General features: G+C 38.0%; 1 protein-coding gene across 1 annotated transcript in view; it reads right to left on the minus strand.

Annotated features, from left to right (window-relative positions):
- LOC126298010 (WASH complex subunit 4) overlaps positions 1 to 25,976 on the minus strand; it is a 179,889-nt gene that overhangs the window by 20,948 nt on the left and 132,965 nt on the right. The window contains exons 16-18 of the mRNA XM_049989329.1: positions 16,315 to 16,532; positions 10,609 to 10,789; positions 8,244 to 8,437 (exon numbers count right to left, since the gene is read on the minus strand). Coding sequence (XP_049845286.1) covers positions 8,244 to 8,437; positions 10,609 to 10,789; positions 16,315 to 16,532 — 593 coding nt within the window. The remainder of the gene's footprint in view (positions 1 to 8,243; positions 8,438 to 10,608; positions 10,790 to 16,314; positions 16,533 to 25,976) is intronic.

The following is a 25,976-nucleotide window of genomic DNA, read 5'->3' on the forward strand; positions in this document are numbered from 1 at the left end:
AATATATTTCACACGACGCCTTATTTTCACATATCACACTCATTCGTCTCTTTGTTGTGAATATGTCTTTAAGTTCAAAGCAGCAGTCAGTGATATGTTTACAGTGCAATACATTTTAAGCCATTTTTGTTAGAAGAAACGTTTCTTCCATAAATCGGAGAACACTGTTTCTGTACCATAGATAATTTTCAGTAAGACGCTTGATTTTATCACATAATTTGTATTTCCAATTTATTCTCACATTCCTTCATTTATGCAAGATGGATTTGCCACGCCCAAAAATCTGCCGCTCTAGGCGATGGCACAGCTCGCCAGACACAATAAACAATGCAAGTCTGTCTATTATTCTTGCCAATGTTCATAGCTTTTTTTTTATTTTTACACATTTTGTACAACTCCATATTTAAAGGCAGACAATTCGATCACAACGCCTTTCTCACAAAGACGTATAGGTATTATTGCGCTCGTCACCTTTCCTGATGCGCGCGTAGTTAATGCGCATCGGTCAGTAGCCGACAATCGAATGTAGCGGTTACGCATAGTGTGGCTACATTGGCGCAGCTGGCTCCCTCCACCACTAACTGCTGGCTGCGCAGAACTCCCCCACCACCTGCTGAGATACGTGACTCCCACTCTAGCTTTTGTCTTGAAACTATAATTTTTCATATAAGATGAGGCCATTGTAACTCACCATATGTCTAAAGATATAAAGTTCTTGTAAGACAAAGTTTCCCATCCTTTCTTCTATCTATGTAGAATTGCCATTTCATCTATTCTCTCTGGATTGTGTCCCAGGTTTAATAAATGCTCTGTGAAAGTAGAATTGTCAACGTTAGCACCTTTCTTCCCTAGCAAGTGTTGCTTACGTTAAAAACCACACCGGTTTGTCCGATATAAAACACTGAGCAACTATCGCAAGTGATTTTGTAAGCACCTTTCTTTCCTAGCAAGTGTTGCTTACGTTAAAAACCACACCGGTTTGTCCGATATAAAACACTGCTCAACTATCGCAAGTGATTTTGTAAGCTCCTGAGCCACATAAAGGGTCATTTGTCATTTTCAAACTACAGATCAAATTTTTTTGTAGACTATTATTTGTGTAGGAAACAACCTTGCAGCCATATTTTTTTAACTAACAGATGCTGAATCCTATATGACACATTACCCAAGCAAGGTACTGAAATACATTTTCCTTCATCAATACCCTAACTCAGAACGTTACCTAGAGTATTGACTCTTATTGGTTTTCGCTTCGAACATTTCTTCCACTAATGAGGGTTCATAACCATTATTAACGGCCACTGTTTTAATTAAATTAATTTCTTTCCTTGGTTTAACTGGTGATAGTGGTGTGACTATAGTGTGATGAATAGCTGAATGAAAGAAAGCTCTCTTATGGAACAGAAGATGTGTTAAATCTGAAGGCACAATCTGTTCAGTATTCATTGCCATCTACTATGGGCAAATTTAGATCCAAATAATTTAGCTCTCGTTTTTCATTTTGTAACTCGCAGGTGAAACTAATTTTCTACATTCCAAAGAGTTGGTTAAGCTCCTTCATTTGTTCCAATGTACACTCCTGGAAATTGAAATAAGAACACCGTGAATTCATTGTCCCAGGAAGGGGAAACTTTATTGACACATTCCTGGCGTCAACTACATCACATGATCACACTGACAGAACCACAGGCACATAGACACAGGCAACAGAGCATGCACAATGTCGGCACTAGTACAGTGTATATCCACCTTTCGCAGCAATGCAGGCTGCTATTCTCCCATGGAGACGATCGTAGAGATGCTGGATGTAGTCCTGTGGAATGGCTTGCCATGCCATTTCCACCTGGCACCTCAGTTGGACCAGCGTTCGTGCTGGACGTGCAGACCGCGTGAGACGACGCTTCATCCAGTCCCAAACATGCTCAATGGGGGACAGATCCGGAGATCTTGCTGGCCAGGGTAGTTGACTTACACCTTCTAGAGCACGTTGGGTGGCACGGGATACATGCGGATGTGCATTGTCCTGTTGGAACAGCAAGTTCCCTTGCCGGTCTAGGAATTGTAGAACGATGGGTTCGATGATGGTTTGGATGTACCGTGCACTATTCAGTGTCCCCTCGACGATCACCAGAGGTGTACGACCAGTGTAGGAGATGCCGGGTGTTGGCCCTGTGTGCCTCGGTCGTACGCAGTCCTAATTGTGGCGCTCACCTGCACGGCACAAAACACGCATACGACCATCATTGGCACCAATGCAGAAGTGATCTCATCGCTGAAGACGACATATCTCCATTCGTCCCTCCATTGACGCCTGTCGCGACACCACTGGAGGCGGGCTGCACGATGTTGGGGCATGAGCGGAAGACGGCCTAACGGTGTGCGGGACCGTAGCCCAGCTTCATGGAGACGGTTGCGAATGGTCCTCGCCGATACCCCAGGAGCAACAGTGTCCCTAATTTGCTGGGAAGTGGCGGTGCGGTCCCCTATGGCACTGCGTAGGATCCTACGGTCTTGGCGTGCATCCGTGCGTCGCTGTGCTCCGGTCCCAGGTCGATGGGCACGTGCACCTTCCGCCGACCACTGGCGACAACATCGATGTACTGTGGAGACCTCACGCCCCACGTGTTGAGCAATTCGGCGGTACGTCCACCCGGCCTCCCGCATGCCCACTATACGCCCTCGCTCAAAGTCCGTCAACTGCACATACGGTTCACGTCCACACTGTCGCGGCATGCTACCAGTGTTAAAGACTGCGATGGAGCTCCGTATGCCACGGCAAACTGGCTGACACTGACGGCGGCAGTGCACAAATGCTGCGCAGCTAGCACCATTCGACGGCCAACACCGCGGTTCCTGGTGTGTCCGCTGTGCCGTGCGTGTGATCATTGCTTGTACAGCCCCCTCGCAGTGTCCGGAGCAAGTATGGTGGGTCTGACACACCGGTGTCAATGTGTTCTTTTTTCCATTTCCAGGAGTGTATATAAACAAAATATCATTTACGTACCTGGAGTAGCACTGAATGTCAAATACCGTAGCAACTTTGCAAAAAATTTTCTTTTAGTGAATTTATACAAATGTCTGCTAGAAAGCCCACTAACAGATTGCCCATTTCAAGCCCATCTGGTTGTTGAAAGTTTTCCATTAAATTCAAAATAGGTGTATTTAACTACCACTTTCAGAAACTGTGTAAGGTCTATAACTTATTCCTTTGTTATATCTTTTTTGAAGTAGTTTAAATTGGTACATTAGTGCACAAATTAATAATATCAAATGATATTAATTTCATCTCTTGGTTACATTGTAAGTTTTTAATTTTATTCACCAGGATCTGACTATTTGCTACAGAATACTTATTTTGGAAGATGTATGATTTTTTAATCTTTCCATGAAGAAACACAGCAAGGGGTACCATGAATTAACTAGGTATTTCAATACCTTATTTAGGTAATGTATTGTAAACGATTCAGCATCTGTTAGGTAAAAAATATGGCTGTAATATTGTTTTCTACACGAATAATAGTTTTAAAAAAAAGATTTAATCCATAATTTAAAAACAAAAATGACCCTTTACGTAACTCAGGAGTTTACAAAATCACTTGTGACAGTTGTCCAGTGTTTTCTATCGCACAAACCGGTATGGCTTTTGACATAAGATATAAGGAAGACTTGCTAGGTAATATAGGTACTAATGTTGAGAATTCCAGTTTCACAGAGAATTTATTAATCTTCAGACACAATCCAGAGAGAATAGAGAGAAGAAAGGGTGGAAACTTTATGTCTTACAAGAACTTGAGATCTTTAGACATATGATCAGTAACCATGGCCTCATCTTACACAAAGAACTATAGTTACGAAACAATTGTCTTACAAGAACTTGAGATCTTTAGACATATGATCAGTAAAAATGGCCTCATCTTACAGAAATAACTATAGTTACGAAACAGAAGCTAACACCTTTAATCCACTGTTCGCAACTTTATGATTCGTTGGTTCATGTTTCCGCTCACTTCCAGTTCACAACCGCAGTATCTCCCTATGTTTTATGGAATCTGTACTTGCTTCCCGAGTGTACACCAGAAGGCACTGCGTACCACATCCTGTTTTGTATAGTTCGTGTAAAGAATATTTCCTCCCTTTTCCTTGTTGTAACATCTTGATAAAAATCCTGCTACAGTGGATTCTTTGTTCTCAACACATATTTGTAAGCAATCATTTTACTCATTTTTGATATGTATTGTCATAGCTATTTTTATTAAAATTATTTTACTCCTTGTGTATCTTTTAAACATCCTGTTTCTTATACCACACACAATGACTTTTTTTTAAAACCTCTAAAAATGTATCAGACTCATGTATTACTGTAACAGTTACATATTTCAAACAGTTGAGCATATATCATGCTACTGGCACCCTGCAAGTGGAGTGTAACTAGTTGCAAAATGTTCAGTCTAATGTCTGTTCTTTTAACAAGCTGTACCTATTGTAACAATTTTTACTGTTCCCACTGAGGACTTTGTATTTTCCACTGTTGGACTTCAGCCCCTTGCTCATCACACATGACACTATTTTAACATAATATAATTTATGTAAGTACCAATTTTATTCCATGTTCTCCTTTTCAGTATGGTCAAGTATTAAATATTTTAGATGTTATGTTTAAACATGTAGGTGGCTTCCTTCTGACAAAGTCACACTTAGAGGTATCAAAACCTGGTGAAGGTTTTTACATTAAACTTATGCACGCAGCTGGCTGGATACTTTATATACGGAAAACCATTAATATCCATAAAACATAATTATTTAGATTTTATATGAGAAAGTGATCGATTTCCTCTGCATATTATATTCATAATTTTCATTACATATTTTGATATTACGACATTTTACCCACAAAGTGCTCCTACATGGTGCGTCCTGATGAATAATGCAACGAAAAGTTAAACAAATTATTCCCTTTTTCCTTAACTGAGCAATGAAGTCATTTTTGCTACCGACCGTACCTGACGCAGCATCTGTACAAACTGCACAATATTTTTTATAAGCACCAATTTTGTCAACATGCTTCTAACAAGGGCGCCCTCCATACTGTAAATCACAGATTTTGATGCATTTCAAATATGTTGTAGAGGCACTTAACCTGAGTATATGGCTATCCAGTTTTATAGCGACAGGCCTTGGATTTTGAGAAAATCAATTTTGAAGTTCATTGCGCACTTTATATGTGCGTAACATTACATATATTTTGAGCAAGTCAGTGTAGCGTAGTGGTAAAGGTTCAGGGCTACCGCTCTGGAGGTACCATGTTCGAATCCTGCTCGTGCACTTTTTTTTTCAAAATCGACCAAATTTTTCAATTTTATTTCAAAGAACATCAACAAACAGTGTAAGGAGTGCGAAATTATAAAGATGTATACAGTTATTAACTTTTTAGAATATTCATTCTGTTTGTGGTTTGCAGTTGGAGTTCCAAATGTTTGTACAATGGTCGCTTCTTGTATTATCTGAAATCAATCTCCGCCCCTTACCATCCCCTCTCCCGTGAATATCATTAGCCATAACAGGAACCCCAGCTCCTAGGCAAATGAGAATGCGAGTTTCATTCCTTTATATTCGCATCTAACTACAGAGTCAGTTGCTCACAAAGCATCTCTAGTGCCATGTGTTAGAAAAATTCTGTGAAATGGAAGAACCAAATGTTTCTGCAGTAGTGCAGCCAGAAGAAGATCCACAAGTAGAGGAGTTGAACGAAGAATCAAAAAGCGAAATCACAAATGCCATTAAATACGCTGAAAATTTACTCTGCAATTTGAATCTTATAATAAATACACCGCCTAGCGTGATTTCTGCCAATTCCATTGCAATTGGCGATGAGATATGGATCACAATAAAGGATCTCGTGGTCAAAAGACAGATCATTATTGATGATGAACTTATAGATTTCAACGAAGAAGATGAATTGGGAGAATATGATGAGAACCACAAACGGAATGAATATTTGAAAAAATTAATAACAATATATGTTTATAATTTTGCACACCTTATCCTACCTACAGCATGGTAGCCCTGAACCTTTACCGCTGCGCTATGCTTACTTACTTGAAATATATGTAATTTTATGGGTATACAAAGTGTGCAATGAACTTCAAAATCTATTTGTTCAAAAACTAAGGTCTGCCACTAAAAAACCGGATAGCCAGGTCCTCAGGGTAAGTGCATCTACAACATATTTGAAGCGCATCAAAATCCGTGATTTACAGTATGGAGGGTCCCCTTGTAAGCTACATTAAAATTTTGAAACAAGTTGTTCTGAGCAATGAAACTAAAGTGAATAACGCTTCAAGTACAGAAACATCGTCAATTATTATGCAAATAAAAATAAGTAGCTTACTAATATCTGTTCGATTAGTACTCTCATCCACATACAAAGAATACCAACAGTGCGCAATTAAATTGCTTAGTTTCTTTTTTATGGAATGTCCCATACAAAGAATTTGACTTTTTACCATGTATTTGTATTGTATTGTATTGAACTGGGGACCTGGAAATGATGGAGAGACTTCGTTCCCACCATAGCCCTCAGTGGTTCACAACTCCTCAACAGGCTACAGCAGTCCACTCACCCCACCGAATCCAGGGGTATTGTGCGGTTTGGCCCCCAGTGGGCATGACACTGCAATGTACAGGAAAGTGCTGTTGCTGAGTGACTGCAGGGTGATACAGCATAACTTTGACGAGGTTTCTATTTGGTGTGATGAATGACAGCTTGCTCTAAATGTATAAAAATTTAAGGTAACGCAGACAAGTAAGGGGGAGGGGGGGCGGGGTGGACTCCTGTAATATTCGAATAAACTGCTCATAGTGTGCTGCTTCCCACAGTCATGTCAGTTAAGTGTCTAGGCATAACATTGTAAAGTGACATGAAATGGAACAAGCGCAGACAGTTTATAGTAAGGAAGTTGAATGGTAGACTTCTGTTTCTTGGGAGAATTTAGAAAAGTGAACCTCTTCTACACAGGAGATATGACCCATTCTAGACTACTGTTAAAGTGTTGGGGATTGCCCACTTGGATTAAAGGAAGACATTGAAGCAAGTCACAGGTGTGTTGCTAGTTGCTGGTATGTGTGATCAAACACACGAGTATTATAGAGGTGCTTCATGAACTAAAATGGGAATCCCTGAAGAGAAGAGGGCATTCTTTTCACAAGACACTATTGAGAAAATTTAGAGAACTGGCATTTTTGGCTGACTGCGAAATGATTCTCCTGCTACCAACAAACATTTTGCATAATGACCATGAAACCATGATAGGGAAACCACAGCTTGTACAGAGATATACAGACAGTCATGGAATAGAAAAGGCAAGAACTGGTAGTACTCCTCCACCAAGCATCATATGATGGCATGTGGAGTACATAAGCAGATGCCGATATAGTGTACATTAAAGAATTATTAACAGCAGCTGAGGTAGTGTTTTAGATACACTTTACCGTATTAAGAGCTGTGGTAGTACAATGCATAGCACAGATAAAACACTGCATTACACTACACTTTACATACACTATCACAGACACCTGCACTAATCAGATACAGTTGAAGGTGTAACACAATATGCAAAGGAAAGCCACTCCAGTCTCTGAGGAAACAAAAATATTTCCAATTAGTTTTCCCCTTGAAGTGAGGGAGGGGTTTTCCAGAAGGAAAAAGGATTCTTTTAGAAAGCAGTTTAGTTCAATACTTAACTTTTCAGGCTAAAATCTCTAACTTTTGGTACCCCCCTCTCTTTTCAGTGCCTTGACTAATGCAATGAAGAGCAGGCTTCCTTTTTACTGTTTTACATACAACTCACATTTTGTTGTTCTTTATCTGTATTCTAAATATCCTGTTATCTATCTATGATTAACATAACATAGTTTGTTTCTTGTGGAATGTAGACAATATTAAGTTGTAAATAGCAGAGAACTAGTTACAGAAAGCAGAAAATCTACATCAGATAATTTGGATACTTGCCAGATAATGTTATGGAGTGAGATCCAAAGTATGCAAAATGTGTGTATGAAAGGGGAAAGGGAGAACATTCAGAGGAAGAACTGAGGTATGGAAAGTGAAAGAGTAGCATCACATATTTTGAATGGTTCACTGAAATTGGTGAATTTTGCATACAACCTACTTTGACATAACTGCACAATCCAAATTTTTAGTACAACATGCAAGAACCAAAAGATGAATTACAAATGACACTAACCTGCTTGTATGCATCAAGTCGTTTTGCTGTCAATGTCATAGTCTGCTGCAACTTTTCATCATCTTTGGAAACCACTGAATTCTCACCTGTAAGTGCTGCTTTGTCTTTACTATATTTCTCTCTTACAGACTGAAACCAATGTAAAGAATCAAACTCCGCGTGCTGATCCAGGAGTTTTAAAATGTACGCTATTCCTATAATTAAAAAAAAAACAACAATATCAATTTTAGGAAGAAATTATTTCCAAATACGCAAAAAATTAAGAAGAAAAGCAAAATTATGGTTTCTGGCCACATGTATGCAGATAGCCAAATAGATGAAAGACTATTGGTACCATCAATTAATGTACTGGTCCTGTTAACAAACCTGATGTTATCAAGATTATATATATATAAAATAGAAAGAAACTTCCACATGGGAAAAATATATTAAAAACAAAGATTCCAAGGCTTACCAAGCGGGAAAGCGCCGGTATACAGGCACAATAAAATAACACTCAAGATGAAAGGATGTGGGTTTTAAGGGAGAGGGTAAGGAGTCATTCCAATCCCGGGAGCGGAAATGGGATTGGAATGACTCCTTACCCTCTCCCTTAAAACCCACATCCTTTCATCTTTCCTTTTCCTTCCCTCTTTCCTGACGAAGCAGCCGCCGGTTGCGAAAGCTCGAAATTCTGTGTGTGTGTTTGTGTGTTTTATTCATTGTGCCTATCTACTGGCGCTTTCCATATATGAATGTTTGTAGCTTCATCTTTACTTTTTTCCCCACAAAACTAGCTAGAACACTGTTACTGGTAACAGGCTAATAATATCAATACTGTACTTAACTTTCTGTTCCAGTATAAAATGTAGGCCACAACGAAGTCAAACAATATTTCACAGTAAACACCATTACTGTATTTTTATATTAACTCATATAATTAACATTTATGAAAACACTCTAGGGAAAATGGTGTTAACTTCCACAGAAGTGTGTCATTTAGCAACCAGAAGTCTCCAAACACAGGACATTGCATGCAGCAGTGATATAGTGTGAAACAGATAAAAAAATAAATCATAGATAGACTCAAATATACAACAATGACATGACATGAAACTGACTATACAATGACTTGCATACACAACTGTCTTAGGAAGCCATCTTGTCAACAGAGTAGTATAAGACAGCAGAAACTGCCATGGATTCATTACATTACAGTATAGCCTCACATGTGTGATTACTATCACATAATCCATCGTCAGCATTTTGTTGCTCATGCTAGGGAATATGATGTCTTTTACAGGTAAATTTCACTTATTGAAAGTCGTGTATGCAATGGCTGGTGTACTTAGGGTGGGGTGTCTTAAGTTCTTTACTTCAATACATGAAATTGTGTCATGTGGAATTTGCAATATTTATGATATCACGAACATATCATCTTGATGAGAAAAACATTATGCTTATATTTCTGTCAATCAAAGCAACAAGATGAATAATCATAAGGATATAAAAAAAACTGTGTTACTACATAAAAAAATTATATGAAGTAGTCACAAAGTATTTCGTTCAAACATGGAATCTTAATTGCTATTCATTGAAATTATAATAGTGGAGTAGCAGTAGCAGTAACATCGTCATCATCATTATCAACAGCAACAATTATTATTATTATTATTATTATTATTATTATTATTATTTAGTTATTGCACCAAGAAGTCTGGCAATGTAAATTCTCAATTTTATTCTTGACCTCTGGCTGAACATATACAATCATTATGGAGCCAAATAGCTACTTGTCCCAATTGTTTGGATGCTGGATAAACTACTTTGGAAGAAACACTTTTTGTTTTCATATCTCAAATATTTTCACACGCACTTGGGTCTTCTTCACTGTATGCTCATTGATCATTAATATTAAGTTTTGTTCAAGCATGCTGAAGTCTTGAATAAAATTTCAGCCCTGAAAATACACAAGCTGCCAACATAGATGATGCAGTAGCTATGGAAACATGTTTGGGCATAAAAACAGAAACCTAAATAATTTTATCTTGCAATGGTACATATCTTCCAGGACCACTTTTGGGCATTTTTTCCACATCTATTGCTTCAGAATTGGCATTCTACAACCTAGTACATCACTTCCTCACAAATTGGCCCAGCTTGATTTTATTGAAGTAGCAAACTCACTATGGTTAATTCCATAACTGTATGATGAATATGAAATGCTTCCAACAAGTTCTTAGAAATTATAGTACAGTGTATTTGTCAAATGTCTGCATCAGTACAGAGTTCAGAAAACAATATTTCAACCTCACAGTAATTACAGAAAATGAAAGGAAACAGAATGTAGTAATTACTATAAGCTTCAGAATTTACAAGGACATACCCATGGCAAAACCATCGTCAGTGAAGGCTGCTCCAACTTTGTTCTTCTTACTCATCTTCTCTTTAGAAGTTATGGAATGTTCAATAAAGTTGATGGTAAGTGGTGGAATTATGGCAAAAAAATTCCTCAGGTGAATGTTTTTTGGATCCCGAAAAGTAGGTGCAAATACATCTACCAGAAGCTAAAAAAATAAAAAAAAAATTACAGAAATAAGAATGTATACTTTATACAAAAATAAATGTAATGGAATGTGGGTAGACAGAAAACCACACTATAAAACACACACATTGAATGATACAAGATTTTGAATTTTTCATCAAACATTAAAAAAACATTTCAAGATATCAAGCTGAGTTGTCTCCTTCATTCCTAAATAATTCTTACTTCTCAGCCAGAACTTTCCATAAATTTCAAGGTATCACTAATTTACTGTGTTATTGGTGTGTTATTTAACCACTATTTTGAGTCTTACCATGCTCAAAAGATCCAGAGGCACTTGCGAACACATATCACACATTCAGCCCACTGATAAATGCTTGTTATGTATTATTACATGATTTTTTTGAGGTTGTTCTGATACTCTGGTACTCACTAAACTACATTTGTTTTATTGCCAAAAATATGCTGCACTCAGTTTGACTCCAGTACAGATATAGTTAATTTCTGAATGATAGTACACTGTCATACTGGATGTTGTTTGTTACATTATGCTATCCTTTTGTTTTGGAATCGCCATTGCCACACAGTTTCTACTGTGTAGCCATTTTCAAGTGAGTATAGTGTACTACAGTAGAGCTGATTGTTATCATTCAGAAAACCTGTTTTGACTATAAAATACAGTTAATTCCCACAACAATCCAAATAGTTCTTTCACAGAGTCAAGTCTAATTTTACATTGTAGTTAAACTCTTTGCATATATTGTTATGAATTTTGTTCTCTCTTCAAACTAATGCATATTAATATACTACAGAATTTTGTGACTGCTGAAATATTTTGGTATTAGCACAACTGATTACATCTTTCAATGATATAGGATTTGTCAGCTTAATTCAAGGAAAATCATCGTCCATACATACGGAGAATAAACACAGATCTTTGGTGAGGAGAGGACCGGGAGGGGGGTTGGGGGGTCAGTAGAGATTTTATTGAAGGAACCATCCTGACATTTGCTTGAAGCAATTTAGAAACACTGCAAAAAACTTAAATCGTGGTGGCCTGACAGAATATGAACCACCATCCTGGAAATCCTGACAGGTTATGTGTAGAAGCAAGGGAAAGTGTTACCACATGTTACACAACAGTCAACAGTGTCTTTCTGCAGTGTGTGTCTGTTGCACATGCTTTGAAGTGTGCATAGAATATTTAGCATCAATTTTTGTGTTTTTAGGTATGGTAAAAAAGTTTAGCCACTGTAGTGCACATTGGGGGTGGCATAAAAAAAGTACAAGTATTACGTTAACAAGTGACTGACAGTTTTTGAAGCATACAAATTTTCCTGGACCGAATCAGAAGCAGAAACACTAGCCAAACATGGCCCTTCCCCCAACATTGCAATTTTCTAGCAATGGCTAGAGTTTGTGGTGTGGTACACAGACAGAGCACATATCTGCCATTAGAAGGTATACCAGGTCTCTCTCTGCACAGAGAACATCAAGTGACCACCTTCTTACTTGCACACCACCATCACAAATGCACTACGTCATTCATTTACAGCCATGTACAATTTACTTGTGTTTATACTGACTGAACAAGTTAGCTCAATAACATGCAAAATAATCTTACACTGACCAATTTGTCTCTCAACACTTTTCACTGAAATGAAATGAATTTGAAGATCAATAGGCAATGCTGCATCATATATTTAATAGTTTTATATGAGGCATTTTAGAAGCACTACTCAGACTATTTGGTAATCAGTTGGATGATGCATCCTCTTCCTGTGATGGAAACGTAAATTAGCAGTTTGATTCTACACCAGAGATGCATTTCAATGAAGTCAAAGAGGTAACACACTTCGACTCTTTCTGAATGAACATTTGTAACTATAAGCAGTACCTGCAGCTTCACACATTTTGTAGTAAGAGATTCAAGAATATTTATTTTGTGCTACAGCTTATACACTACTGGCCATTAAAATTGCTACATCACGAAGATGACTTGCTACAGATGCAAAATTTAACTGACAGAAAGAAGATGCTGTGATATGCAAATGATTAGCTTTTCAGAGCATTCACACAAGGTTGGTGCCGGTGGCGACACCTACAACATAATGACATGACGAAAGTTCCCAACCGATTTCTCATACACAAACAGCAGGTGAGCGGCGTTGCCTGGTAAAACGTTGTTGTGATGCCTCGTGTAAGGAGGAGAAATGCATACCATCACGTTTCCGACTTTGATAAAGGTCGGATTGTAGGCTATAACGATTGTGGTTTATCGTATCGCAACATTGCTGCTCGCATTGGTCGAGATCCAATGACTGTAAGCAGAATATGGAATCGGTGGGTTCACGAGGGTAATACGGAACGCCGTGCTGGATCCCAACGACCTCGTATCACTAGCAGTCGAGATGACAGGCATCTTACCCGCATGGCTGTAACAGATCGTGCAACCACGTCTTGATCCCCGAGTCAACAGATGGCGACATTTGCAAGACAACAACCATCTGCACCAACAGTTCAACGATGTTTGCAGCAGCATGGACTATCAGCTTGGAGGCCACGGCTGCGGTTACCCTTGATGCTGCATCACAGACAGGAGCACCTGCGATGGTGTACTCAACGAAGAACCTGGGTGCACTAATGGCAAAACATCTTTTTTTCGGATGAATCCAAGTTCTGTTTACAGCGTCATGATGGTCACATCCGTGTTTGGCAACATCGCGGTGAATGCACATTGGAAGCATGTATGCGTCATCGCCATACTGGCGTATCACCTGGCGTGATGTATGGGGTACCATTGGTTACAAGTCTCTGCCACCTCTTGTTCGCATTGACGGCACTTTAAACAGCGGACGTTACATTTCAGATGTGTTACGACCCGTGGCTCTACCCTTCACTCGATCCCTGCGAAACCCGACATTTCAGCAGGATAATGCACGACCTCATGTTGCAGGTCCTGTACAGGCCTTTCTGGATACAGAAAATGTTCGACTTCTGCCCTGGCCAGCACATTCTCCAGATTTCTCACCAACTGAAAATGTCTGGTCAATAGTGGCCAATCAACTGGCTTGTCACAATATGCCAGTCACTACTCTTGATGAACTGTGGTACCGTGTTGAAGCTGCATGGGCAGCTGTACCTGTACACGCCATCCAAGCTCTGTTTGACTCAACGCCCAGGCATTATTACGGCCAGAGGTGGTTGTTCTGGGTACTGATTTCTCAGGATCTATGCACCCAAATTGCGTGAAAATGTAATCACATGTCAGTTCTAGTATAATATATTTGTCCAATGAACACCCATTTATCATCTGCATTTCTTCTTGGTGTAGCAATTTTAATGGCCAGTAGTGTACTTGTGTGATATCTGCTATGTCCACTGCTGTAATTTGATTTTTTTAAACAGCATTTTTCATTCTTGTGAATGTACTACTTTTCAGTGTGGATATATGTAGCATAACATCCTGTGAAGTGCTGCTGTAATTTGTCCACTTTCTGCCAACATATACAACCTAACATGAGAAAACATAGAACTGTCAATTATGGTAACAGGAAATAACAATAAAAATATGGTAACACACTATATTATAGGTACAAATGGTTATGCAAGTGTGAAGATAACATGAAGCTTAAAACAACTGCAAGACATTTAGTCTCATCTTTATCTGCGATAATGAGGGAAGCTGAAGAAATGAATTAAAATTTCTGTGGCGGCTGGGACTCAAATCCGGGTCTTCTTGCTTACTAGGCAGAAATGCTGACCATTACACCACTGCAGCAATATTGACCATAGCGCTGCAGTGGTGTTTCATTTTTTCAAAATGGTTCAAATGGCTCTGAGCACTATGGGACTTAACTTCTGTGGTCATCAGTCCCCTAGAACTTAGAACTACTTAAACCTAACTAACCTAAGGACATCACACACATCCATGCCCGAGGCAGGATTCGAACCTGTGACCGTAGCAGTCGCGCGGTTCTGGACTGAGTGCCTAGAACTGTGAGACCACCACGGAAGGCCTCATTTTTTCAGTTTCCATCATTATCGTATATTATTAAAGCAACAAGTGAAATAGATAAACTTATAAATCAGTGATGCTTCTACACTGCATACCTGCTTTAATTCACTTTCAGCTGATTACTAAACAAGTGACTAACGACTACACCAAACATACACAAATGAACAATTTTAATAAACATTGGCCAAACAGGCCAGAGCTTTACTATAAGATACAAAGAACATACATCAGGTACCGCATGAGCAAAATCAGTCTTCGGCCATCACATAACTTTTAATAAGCATGCCAAAGGGACGGTACAACAGAATTTGCAAGTCCTTCATTATGCTAATAAAGGCATATTATTAAATATTTTGGAAGAGATCGAGATATATGTCCATTATAGAGATGAACCGTCAGTGCTCCTCAATGAACAGTTGGATTTTCTAGAAAAACATTTTTATGATCTCTTTGACAAAATTCTATGAATACGTATGTACTCTTTTGTTCGGAAAATCATAGGACCCAGTTGTATCCATGGCAGAAATGTACCTTAGAACAGAATGTAAATGTTTATCACACAATCTTAAACTTCCAATTGGAAATATTACGAAATATGAGTCAATTTTTAATAAATAAGTTTTATGACATATTAAAAAAGTGTATGTAATATTATAGCACTCTGCAGCTGATCATTCCATTATTACATATATCACCAGTGGCAAATAAATTTAATATAAGACAGACGGACTGAATCAAGCAAAGATGTATACTTGCAGTCAAGTCACAACTCACATAGCGATATGATGCTGCAATGCCAAAGACCTTCACAACATCGTTGACTTTGAAACCATTGTGGTAGTACCACTTTAGCCCATAGATAGAGGGCACACTGAGTATACATCATCTGTACAGCTATTTTAAAGCCTTTAATTGATATTTTATACAATATTTAAATAGTTCTATGGTTGTAAAGAAATATTTTATACATAAATATTTTTATGTTATTATTCTACCTTTTTTTTACGATTATGTGAACCTGTTTTACACTGATTGGTTGACGTGAGTTAGAGGGAGAAGAGGTAGGCGGAACATCTTCATATCTGAGCATATGCCCGTCACTTGCTGGCACCAGTTGACATAACAGCAGCTGAGGAGAGTGCTTCACCTACCATCTTCGAAGGATGCCATGGGTATAACAAGTCTTATTGTATTTTATCCTTATAAGTATTTTGTCATATTTTATTGTCAATCTAGTAAGGTTTCTATTACTTTCTAAATTAAATTACAGGTCTGATGATGGTCATGTGATATGACCAAAACTGGTCACCTATGTTCTTGCTTGTAGCATACGTGGTGCGATCAAGACTGAATTTTAAAAAGAAAAATAAATAAATGGTTGCATGACTGACCAACAATTTCGGCAATCTTAACATACAGCAGCATAACAAAGACAGACAAAAAATTTCAGATATTTAAAATTACTTAATCTTCAAATTTAGTTACATTATATCAGAATAATTTGTCACTTGAGAAGATCAAGTTCTAACCTTGAAGTATTCTGTTCCTTCAGCAAAGTTTCTTGTCAAATTACTAATAACTTGATCAAGTCTCTTAGCAGCTTCACAACATTCACGAGACAAGCCTTCTTCTTCACAGAGATCTTCAAAGTTCACAACATCATCCAGATCAGGTATAAAGCTTGTAGCATTTGAGCAGCAATGAAGTCCACCCGATCTTATCATCTGCACATAACCCATAGCATTTCCTGGAGAGCAAATAGATTTTTAAATATCTAATGTAATTAAAAAATGTCTCTCTACACAAATAAAGGAGAGAGATATGCATGAAATATCTCTCTCTCTCTCTCTCTCTCTCTCTCTCTCTCTCTCTCTCTCTCTCTCTTTTCCCTTAACGTATTGTTACTGCCCTCTGTATACAACATGCTGGGTAGCATACATGTTTTGTTTCTTATAAACACTACAAACATTTTTTTACATGAAGGGAATATCCCTTTGAAGAGCCTCTAGGATCAAAATGGGAAGGTTTGCCATTCTGCTCCATTTAATACTTGCTTAGTACTTGCACTACTATCTTGGGTACTGAAAAAGTAACAACAAATTCACATTTCTTCACTAAAGTAATCGTGAAAAAAGAAACTGATAACAAGGAAAAAAGGGAAAAAACCAACATATGTGAGATGTCCTGTAACAGGGTCATTGTTAAAGGGGCTCATGCAGAAACAAAGAGCTACACATTTTATATACAGATCTCACAAGGTATCAAGATTACAGAAGAATTATACAAAATATTGCAATTTAGAAAGCAGCTCACAGTAACTAGCACAGAGGAATTGCGCAAATGATGATGTGATTATTATTAACCCTCTGATTATCATATGCCTTTATCCTCCACATTCGAAATATGTCTAGTCATGACAATTACACGTGCTTGATGAGCCAGAGGGCACAGGACTCTTCTTGCTAAGACATTTACAGACAGAAGTCTGTTATTTGTTGTTATTAGGTCAGAAGTAGTGTAGAAGAGGAGGCAGTGGGGACTGGGATCAGCTAGTGTTTACTTTAGTGTTCACACACTTATGTTCTCAAATGCTCAACACAGTGAAGCTTACTGACAGTGGATGCATAATGGTTAAGCTTATGGACTCATATTTGAGAGAAAAGAAGTTCAAAACCCAATATGGGCAATCAAATTTAGTTTTTTCTACTTCTGAAAATACCTTTTCAAATTTGTATTTGTGCAATATCTCCAATGATATCACTGAAACAACATTAAACCTGTACCTTCCCTTCCTTATGTACTTCAAAGTTCTAATTTCCAGCAATCATCTGCAGACTGAGCATCTTGTCCTGGCTTGTCACTTCCACTTTCATCCTCTATTAAACACTACATTCAATGTGCCATTGGCTCTGTGACCAAATAAAGCCCTTGTGAACCATCAAGAAGCAAACCTGGCTTCTTAAATATCACAGTGATGTCAACACAGTCAGCTGCCCTGTTAGAAATGGGGATGGAAGACTTCACTTGGTCTACTGCTTCATCTTGGTGGCTGAAGATAGCCTTTTACATAGTTGCATAGTCACCTCAGCTGCTGACTAACCACTTAGAGAGGAAAAGCTGGAGAAATACCAACACCATCATCATGTTTTTCACCAAGCAAAGAAATAATTATGTATCTGCAAGACACTAATTTTGCTATTCTTGGTTTTCTTGTCAAAGGGCGCTTGGACATTTGGACATAGTACATACAGGCTGTCCCAGGAGGTAGGGTCAATATTCAGGGATATGACAGGAATAATCATTTGAAGCACAAAAGGTCAAGTAAACACTGGCTCTAAAATGTATATCTCAAGAGCTACAAGCACTACAATATTGTGAAATGAATCTCTTCTTCTGCAAGCTCTTTACTTTCTACATTTTATGAAGGGTATCGTATAGAAGGGGGGAAAAAAGTGTAATAAACATGGGCTCTAAAATGCTTACCGCCAGGACAATGTGCACGTGTGCAGTGGAACAGGTGTTTCACAGTAGCAAAGATGAACAAGTGCTCACAGCATTTGCATTTTTGAGCCCACATTTATTTGATATTTTTGCTTCAAATGATCATTTCTATAATATAACTGAATACTGACCATTCCTTATGAGACACCCTGTGTACAGAAAACACACACACACACAGATCCATACCTATATACCTCAAAAGGGACACAAAATATGATGTAGCTACTATTATTATAACGAAAACGAAGGATCTTATTCTACAAGTGATCAAACCTAAACCTCAGATTCATATGAAACCTCCCATAAAAGTGGTCAAAAAACATACATCATAGAAATAGTCACACATTTTACAATGAGTGGAATTTGAAACAACATCTGATTATCCTACTGCTTACATTGATTTTCAATCTTGTTCTATAATGTTTATACAACAACTGCTGCTATTCTTGTAAAGAGGTTCTGGATGATGTACTTAATAATAAATTTAAAGCTGGAACCTACATGGTTAATGGAGGCTGATTGTAAATATATTTCTTTGTTTGTTTGTTTCTTTCTTTTTTCAAAAGTTGTAAGTAAAATTTAGGATGTAACTCCATTTTTTATGTATTTTCTTTTTTTTCTTGTTGAACACATCTGCATAACTAAATGAATGTTATCAATCTTCCTCTGATATAAAGGACTCGAAAGCAGTCACATGTAAGCATGCAAAGTATGTTCAAACATTATTGATTACATAACTTTGTTCTTATTGTAAATTACTGGAATGAAGATGGGTTAAAAAATCAAGACAGAGCTGACTGTGTGACAGAGATGGTTTTGGCTACATCTTTTCAACAATACATTCTCAATACTGCCTTTAATTCAGCCTTCTCCTCTCAATGCTGTTAAGATTCATGAAGAACGACATGTAGTTTGGATTCTACATTAAACTGTTGGTCCCCTTTCCCTGGTAGGTTAGGAAAATGCAAGTTTTCTAAGTGGCGTTAATTAAAAGACTTGCACCAGGCTGATGAGTCACATGAAGTAGTAGTAGTAATAATAATAATAATAATAATAATAATAATAATAATAATAATAATAAGTATTGAACTATTGAAATTTCCTCTAGCTTGTCTTCTGCTGTAAAACACAAGGGGAACTATTACAGAAAATCACACAGAAATAAAAGAAACAGAGTAGAATTTGGAGCTTTGGAATCATGCTGAGAAATTCCTCAGACTGGGACACATTGCACCAGGTATAGCTGGAGATCCCAAAAAAATATTTACTGATTTACTGAGCTACAATGGAACCCAATAAAAAGTTGGTGGTGGTGGTGGTGGGGGGGGGGGGGGGGGGGGGAGAAGTAAATACTGTGACTGGGAATGCCAAACAATTGTGATTTCCACTGCATAACCAAAGATCTATGCTGTTCTGTTATTCACCAAGTTGCAGAATAAAACAATCAAAACTCCATCAAAGAAACTGCAACAGGTTGTCTAGGGAAGGATGGAAAATACAAGAAAATGAAAACATACCCACAAATGTTCACATGAAAAAGTCAATACCATCAGCATAACAAAAGGAAAATTTATACTAGTAATAAAACTGTAAAACCATCACATCTGTCTGAACACGCTAATCTCAAAACCAGCAGCTGAATTTTCAAGGTGTCCCCAAATGAAACTTGAGTACAGCTTGGGAAAATGCATAGGCTTTATTTAATCAACATTCAAACACACAAAAAAAGACAGATTGCATAATTTAACGTTTTCTCTAAAATAGAGTGCTCAGCTTAGTAGTTTGGATGTTAAATACTTACATCATAGTACTTTAAAGAAACAATAAATGGCACTGTTAGTAGTTTCGTAGTACACTAAAGAACCAACAGACAGCACTGCTAGGTTTTTTAACTCTGTGACAGATGTAGTTTTGGAAGTTTAATGAGACTGAATTATACACCGTAGTCTTATCCTTATGAATACAATACCACTGAATTTACTTGGCTGGGATATATGGATTTACTGAGTTTGCTTTATGTATTAAAAACTTAATGACATTGCTTTGCCTCTTTTGATAGATCTCATTTTTATTTTTGCTAGGAAAAACGAATTTATTAAGTTGGCTTTTTGATTCTGGTGCATACAAATTACATTTTGATTTAGTTTTGTTTATGAATGGTCAGGTCTTTCTGAATATACCAAAATGGCTAAAAGACTGAGGAGTATGCATTCTCCACAGTCCAATGAAGATTGTAAACAGAGACTTGCTATGGCCCGATAACATGAAGTCTTAATTTGCTCATTGGAAATTCCTTCCAAACGTGAGGCACACCATAACTCAGATTTACACAGTCATGCCTTATCTCACTCCTCACTACATATTACAAACAAGTTGTTCGACAATTGAAACTTAATGCTTCATGTGTGAAGCGGGATGGTTATATAGTTTGTTACATATACACTGGCATCCAAAATTAAAACAACAAATGGAAATTTTGCAGGATTATGTTTATTTTGCCAAAAACAGTATAAACAGGTGATAGTAAAGTAGAAACAATGTAAAGAATACAGAATGTAATCAACTGCAACATGCGTAAAGGTAGACAACAATGTTCTTCATTTTTTTCCAATGTAATGGATTTGCACACACATTCTGACAACTGGTTAATGTGCACACTATAGGGTGTTACCACCTCTGGCATCAATACAGATCTTACAATGACGGGACATGCTGCAAATGGTGTCATCAATCTCATATTGAGGCAATAACGTCCATTCTTCCTGCAGAGCTGCGTGCAAGTCTTAGAGAGTGGTTGGTGGATGCTGACATGATGCAACCCATCTCCCTAACACATCCCACACATGCTATATGGGATTCAAATTGGGAGAACAAGCAGGCCACTCCATGCATGCAATATCTTCTGTTTCCAAAAAAACATCAAACACCCGCACTCTATGAGGTCGAGCAGTATCTTCAATCAATAAGAAGACTGAGCCCACAGCACCTCACAACGACCTGCATGACATCCCAAGGGCCCCTCATGGTACTTGACAGCAATTAAATCTTGCTTATTCACTCATACAATTTCATGAAGAGGTGTTTGAGTGGTCGACATGATCCCTGCCCACACCATCATGTTCCACGTGTCCTCCAGATGCGAATCCATCGAGAATCACTCTCAAGACCAAAAAGGGATTCCACTGTGAAAAGAACATTGTCCCACCGTTCAACTGTCCAGGTGGCATGTCGACGGCTCCACCCTAGATGTTTCCTTCTGTGAAGACACGTCAGACGTAAACGGAAAGCAGGTCTCCAATAATAAAGGCCACTCTGCTAAAGCCTTCTGTACACCATTTGCCTTGACACAACATATGCAGGGAATGCTGTGAGGTCAGATGCCAGTCGTAATGCAGTACTAAGGCGGTACTGCCGTGCCCTTACAGCCTAATAACAGTTCACTCTTTCTGATGTCACATGTGGGTGACCCTGTCCTGATCTCTGCAATACAGTTTCTGTCTCTATAAACTGTCGCTTCATTTGAGAAACAACAGAATGATTCACATTAAGTCGTTGTGACTCTCCTGCTTCCATTCTTCCTATGGCCCTCCACAGCAGAGTGTCTTCTCTGTGCTATACTGCACAGTCTGTGACTGCGTACACAGCAATTGTGGGTGCCCTGACGTCACTGCTGATGTGGTTGCCCACTGACCGGAATGCCATCTTCTGTGCAGAACACAATCTTAACAACATGTGTTGATGGTCTCCATTACTATATTGTGAATTAGACATGCGATGGGGAAATAACAGTTTGTTGCTTTAATTTTGGACACCAGTGTATGTTGAAAGATTGTATGTGGGCAAAGCTATGGGCAAGAAGCTCCTCCTAAACTTGTGAACTGATTTCAGCCCAACATTGTACAAGTTACTATGCAGAAAAAATGTCACAAGGGTAAGAACCAGCAACTTACTATTGGGATGGGGGTGATAATGTGGAGCGAAAAAGGGGAAGAGGAGATGGACTAATAGAAGAGTTGAGTAAATATATACCCAGGTACTCAGCCAGTTCAATCTGATATTGACCCCCCCCCCCCCCCCCCTACACACACACACACACACACACACACACACACACACACACACACACACACACGGTTATTGGTTGGTTGGTTTGTGGGGGTTAAAGAGACCAGACTGCTACGGTCATCAGTCCCTTTTTCCAAATACTAAAAACACCCACAGAAAATAAAAACGATCAACAGACGATAAGACAGACGACACAGACAGACACACGGTTATTCCAGCATTCTGTTGGCAAACATTTTTGGTAAATGTAGGGGCAGATCAAATGAAAAAAATCATTACTACGTTCTGCCCTAAGCTACCCCAGCTTGAGCTTGTGCTCGCTCTCTACTGATGTCATCAACCACAGAATATTAAACTACAATCTTCCAGTATTTTTTTTATTTGTTTACAATCCTAGCCCCACACCCCCTCAAAACCACAGGTAACACAGATTCATAAACAAACATACGTACGTACTTGTGTGTGTGTGTGTGTGTGTGTGTGTGTGTGTGTGTGTGTGTGTGTCATTATTAATTATTGTAGCAGTGGTGGCTCAGAAAGATATGTTTGAGAGCTTCTGTGAAGTTTGAAGTTAGGCTAAAGCCAATGGCAGAACTGAAGCTGTGAAGACCGTTCATGAGTCACGTTTGGATACTCTGCTAGTAAGAGGATTGCCCAAAAAAAAGGCTAGGGCCCAACATCAAATACTGGTATGGCACTTACTTTTATCTGTCAGAAAATTTCACAAAGCTGCAAACTGCTGCAGAGTGAAAGATTCATTCTGTTAGGTTTATCTCCTGTAGACAATAACTGTTTTCTTTCACATGCACATCACACTAAAGGGTGACCAAAATAAAAGAAGACCAAAAAGTGTTTTAAGTTTTTCCATGACAATGTAATATAAATAGCAAAACATATAATTAGAAAACCATCCCAAATGAGTTCAAAAATTAGAAAACGTTGCTCAAGTGAAAGAAAGCTTGCAGCAGACCCTGACAAAAAGACAGCACTTTTTAGTAGGTGGGAATTAAGATTTTTTTGTGCTAGAACATTATAAAAAAGGATCTGCAGTTGCTGTTGTGCAGGAGTTGAAGCTTCCAAATAAACCTGTGTGTGCTCCATTCGACAACTGGTTTTTGAAAGAAGTGGTGTTGGACATTTGGATCTTTACTGTTTCATTTCTTAAGATGTGTCCTGGCTCAGCTGGTCTGGATATGTGAGCTCTCAAAAGATGGGCAATTATCATATTTACACATGTATAAAATGACCCTGATTATAAGACCACATCCTTTTTTTCAAGAAGCTAGAGAAAAATTTATTTTCAGTATATTCTGACTAATCAAAATTACAAACTGTTTTACTGACAAAGTATTCAGCCTAAAAAGTTTTAACATTAACTTCTTCTAAAATAATTCCATTTATTGGTTTTCTACATTTTGATAAAACAAGGAGACACAAAATTAAATTGAAAGAAATCATTTACATTAATTTGCAGACTGCTTTCTTTTCTATACTTTTGGCTTACTAACCATGTCAACTGTGGTGCCACTACTTTTAATAATAATAATAATAATAATAATAATAATAATAATAATAATAATGGCACAGCTGAGAAATTTATATCTTCGTTGTCACAAATATTTGGCTGTTTCTTCCAAAATGTTGCAATTTCTGAGGTCATGGTTACTGTGGGACCTAACACAGCTGTTTCTATCTACATACATATTCGATTTCACTTCTATACTGACCTGAGAATGTTTCAATGTCTCTTCCAAACATATCATCTACCCACTGCTCTCTCATTGGCTGCATAGAACCAGAAGCTGAGACACCCCAGTTCGTTCCCATCATGCCTCATCGTCAGCGTCGATAACATTGTACCGTGAAACACATAAGTATGTCACTTGCCCCTATTTAGATTTTTACTGTCTCCTGCAGAAATGGCTACTACTGTTGAGTATTTGTCCAATTTTAATGTCAATTTAATTCTAACTACAAATGGATGATGTTCCTCAAAAGCCAGCGTAAACATGGTTGGCAACAAGAGGTAATTTTCTGCCTGCTCATGGCTCCCCTCCTCGAACTCCTCTAGTTCTCAGCCAAACTGATATCAGTGTTCCCCTTCAAAACTTTCCATAGTGCTGTGCTTGAGCAAATGTGAAAAACAGACATTAATATCTTCTAGGATGCAAGTCATATGTAACAACAGTAACTAATACAGAAATAAAAGAGAGCAATCAGGATTCAGTCCAATTCTCTTACTTTCACTCGGCCCAGGATCTACTGACATCTATTGGTACTATCTTCAACTTGGCTCTTGCACTGTAATTTATTCTCACAACAATTACAGTCAGTTCAATATGAATGATTTCATTTGTCAGACATATCATTCTGGATTAATTTTCCTTCGTGTTTCAGCTGTCACAACAATTACAGTCAGTTCAATATGAATGATTTCATTTGTCAGACATATCATTCTGGATTAATTTTCCTTCGTGTTTCACCTGAATGTCACAATCATGCTGCAAAGCTGGTAACATTTTTACCCAGTATTCTCATATGTGAGCAGCAACTGAATTTCTGATTTGCAACCTACTTAGTAAATCACTGCAATCTCTCACAATCTAATAAAATATTGCTATGGGTTCAGAATCAAGTAATGTTTTCTGAAGGACAACATTTCTTCTTTTGAATGTTCTCTTTATTTAAAAAGCAGAATTAATGTTTGTACACAGTATCCATACATGTATGAGAACTTTTATTGCAAACCTGTTCAAATACAACAGTTTGTAAGATGCTAGAATGTAGTGGTATTTCCTCCTGTGTTTCACAATACTGTCACATATTTTAAGTAGAGCAACAGATTGTTGTAGTGGCTAGTTCATAGTTTCTCACATATCCCTTGCATTAGTGCCGCATAAGTCAAATTTCATGTGACTGCTCGAGCAATGTTGATACTACGTCATGCGCTTTGGTGTATCGGGAGATGTTGAACCTGTTCAAAATTGAGTATAGTTTCCCCAGTGCTGCTTTTCCGAAATTCTTCAAAATAAATCTGCACATGACCTCAATATCCAGAGCTTCATCTGCAAGTGAAAGACTACCCCTATATACTCTATTTAACAATGAAAAATTGTTAACCTCAGCAGCAATAGTTTAATCTGTGAATGTAAGAAATAACCCGGTATTTTTTGAATGACTAATTTGGAAAAAAACCTCAGCTCATAATCAGATAAATACAGTATAACAGTCATATGAACTCTAAGAACAAGCACTATTACACACCATAAAATCCTCCTCACTATGTTGAGCTGCTGGTGCTTGGTTTTAAGATTGACGTTTGGTGCATTATTGCTGCGTCATTTATATTTGGGACACACAATATTCTAAGTCCACTATATAAAACACTTATTTTGACTGAACTCTTGCTACTTGGTTTGACTTCCTGACATTTAAATCCATACTCGATGTTAACAAATTTTTCTTCTTCAGAAACGCTTTCCTTGCCATTGCCAGTCTACATTTTCTATCCTCTCTACTTCGACTAACTCAATATGGGGAGAGTGCATACAAAACATTTAAAACAACAGGGAAAAGTAAGAATATTACTGGTTGCAGTTTCCTAGGACTTCATAAAAGGACAAAG

The sequence above is a fragment of the Schistocerca gregaria genome, chromosome X (genome assembly GCF_023897955.1).
Source record: "Schistocerca gregaria isolate iqSchGreg1 chromosome X, iqSchGreg1.2, whole genome shotgun sequence".
Classification (NCBI taxonomy): domain Eukaryota; kingdom Metazoa; phylum Arthropoda; class Insecta; order Orthoptera; family Acrididae; genus Schistocerca; species Schistocerca gregaria.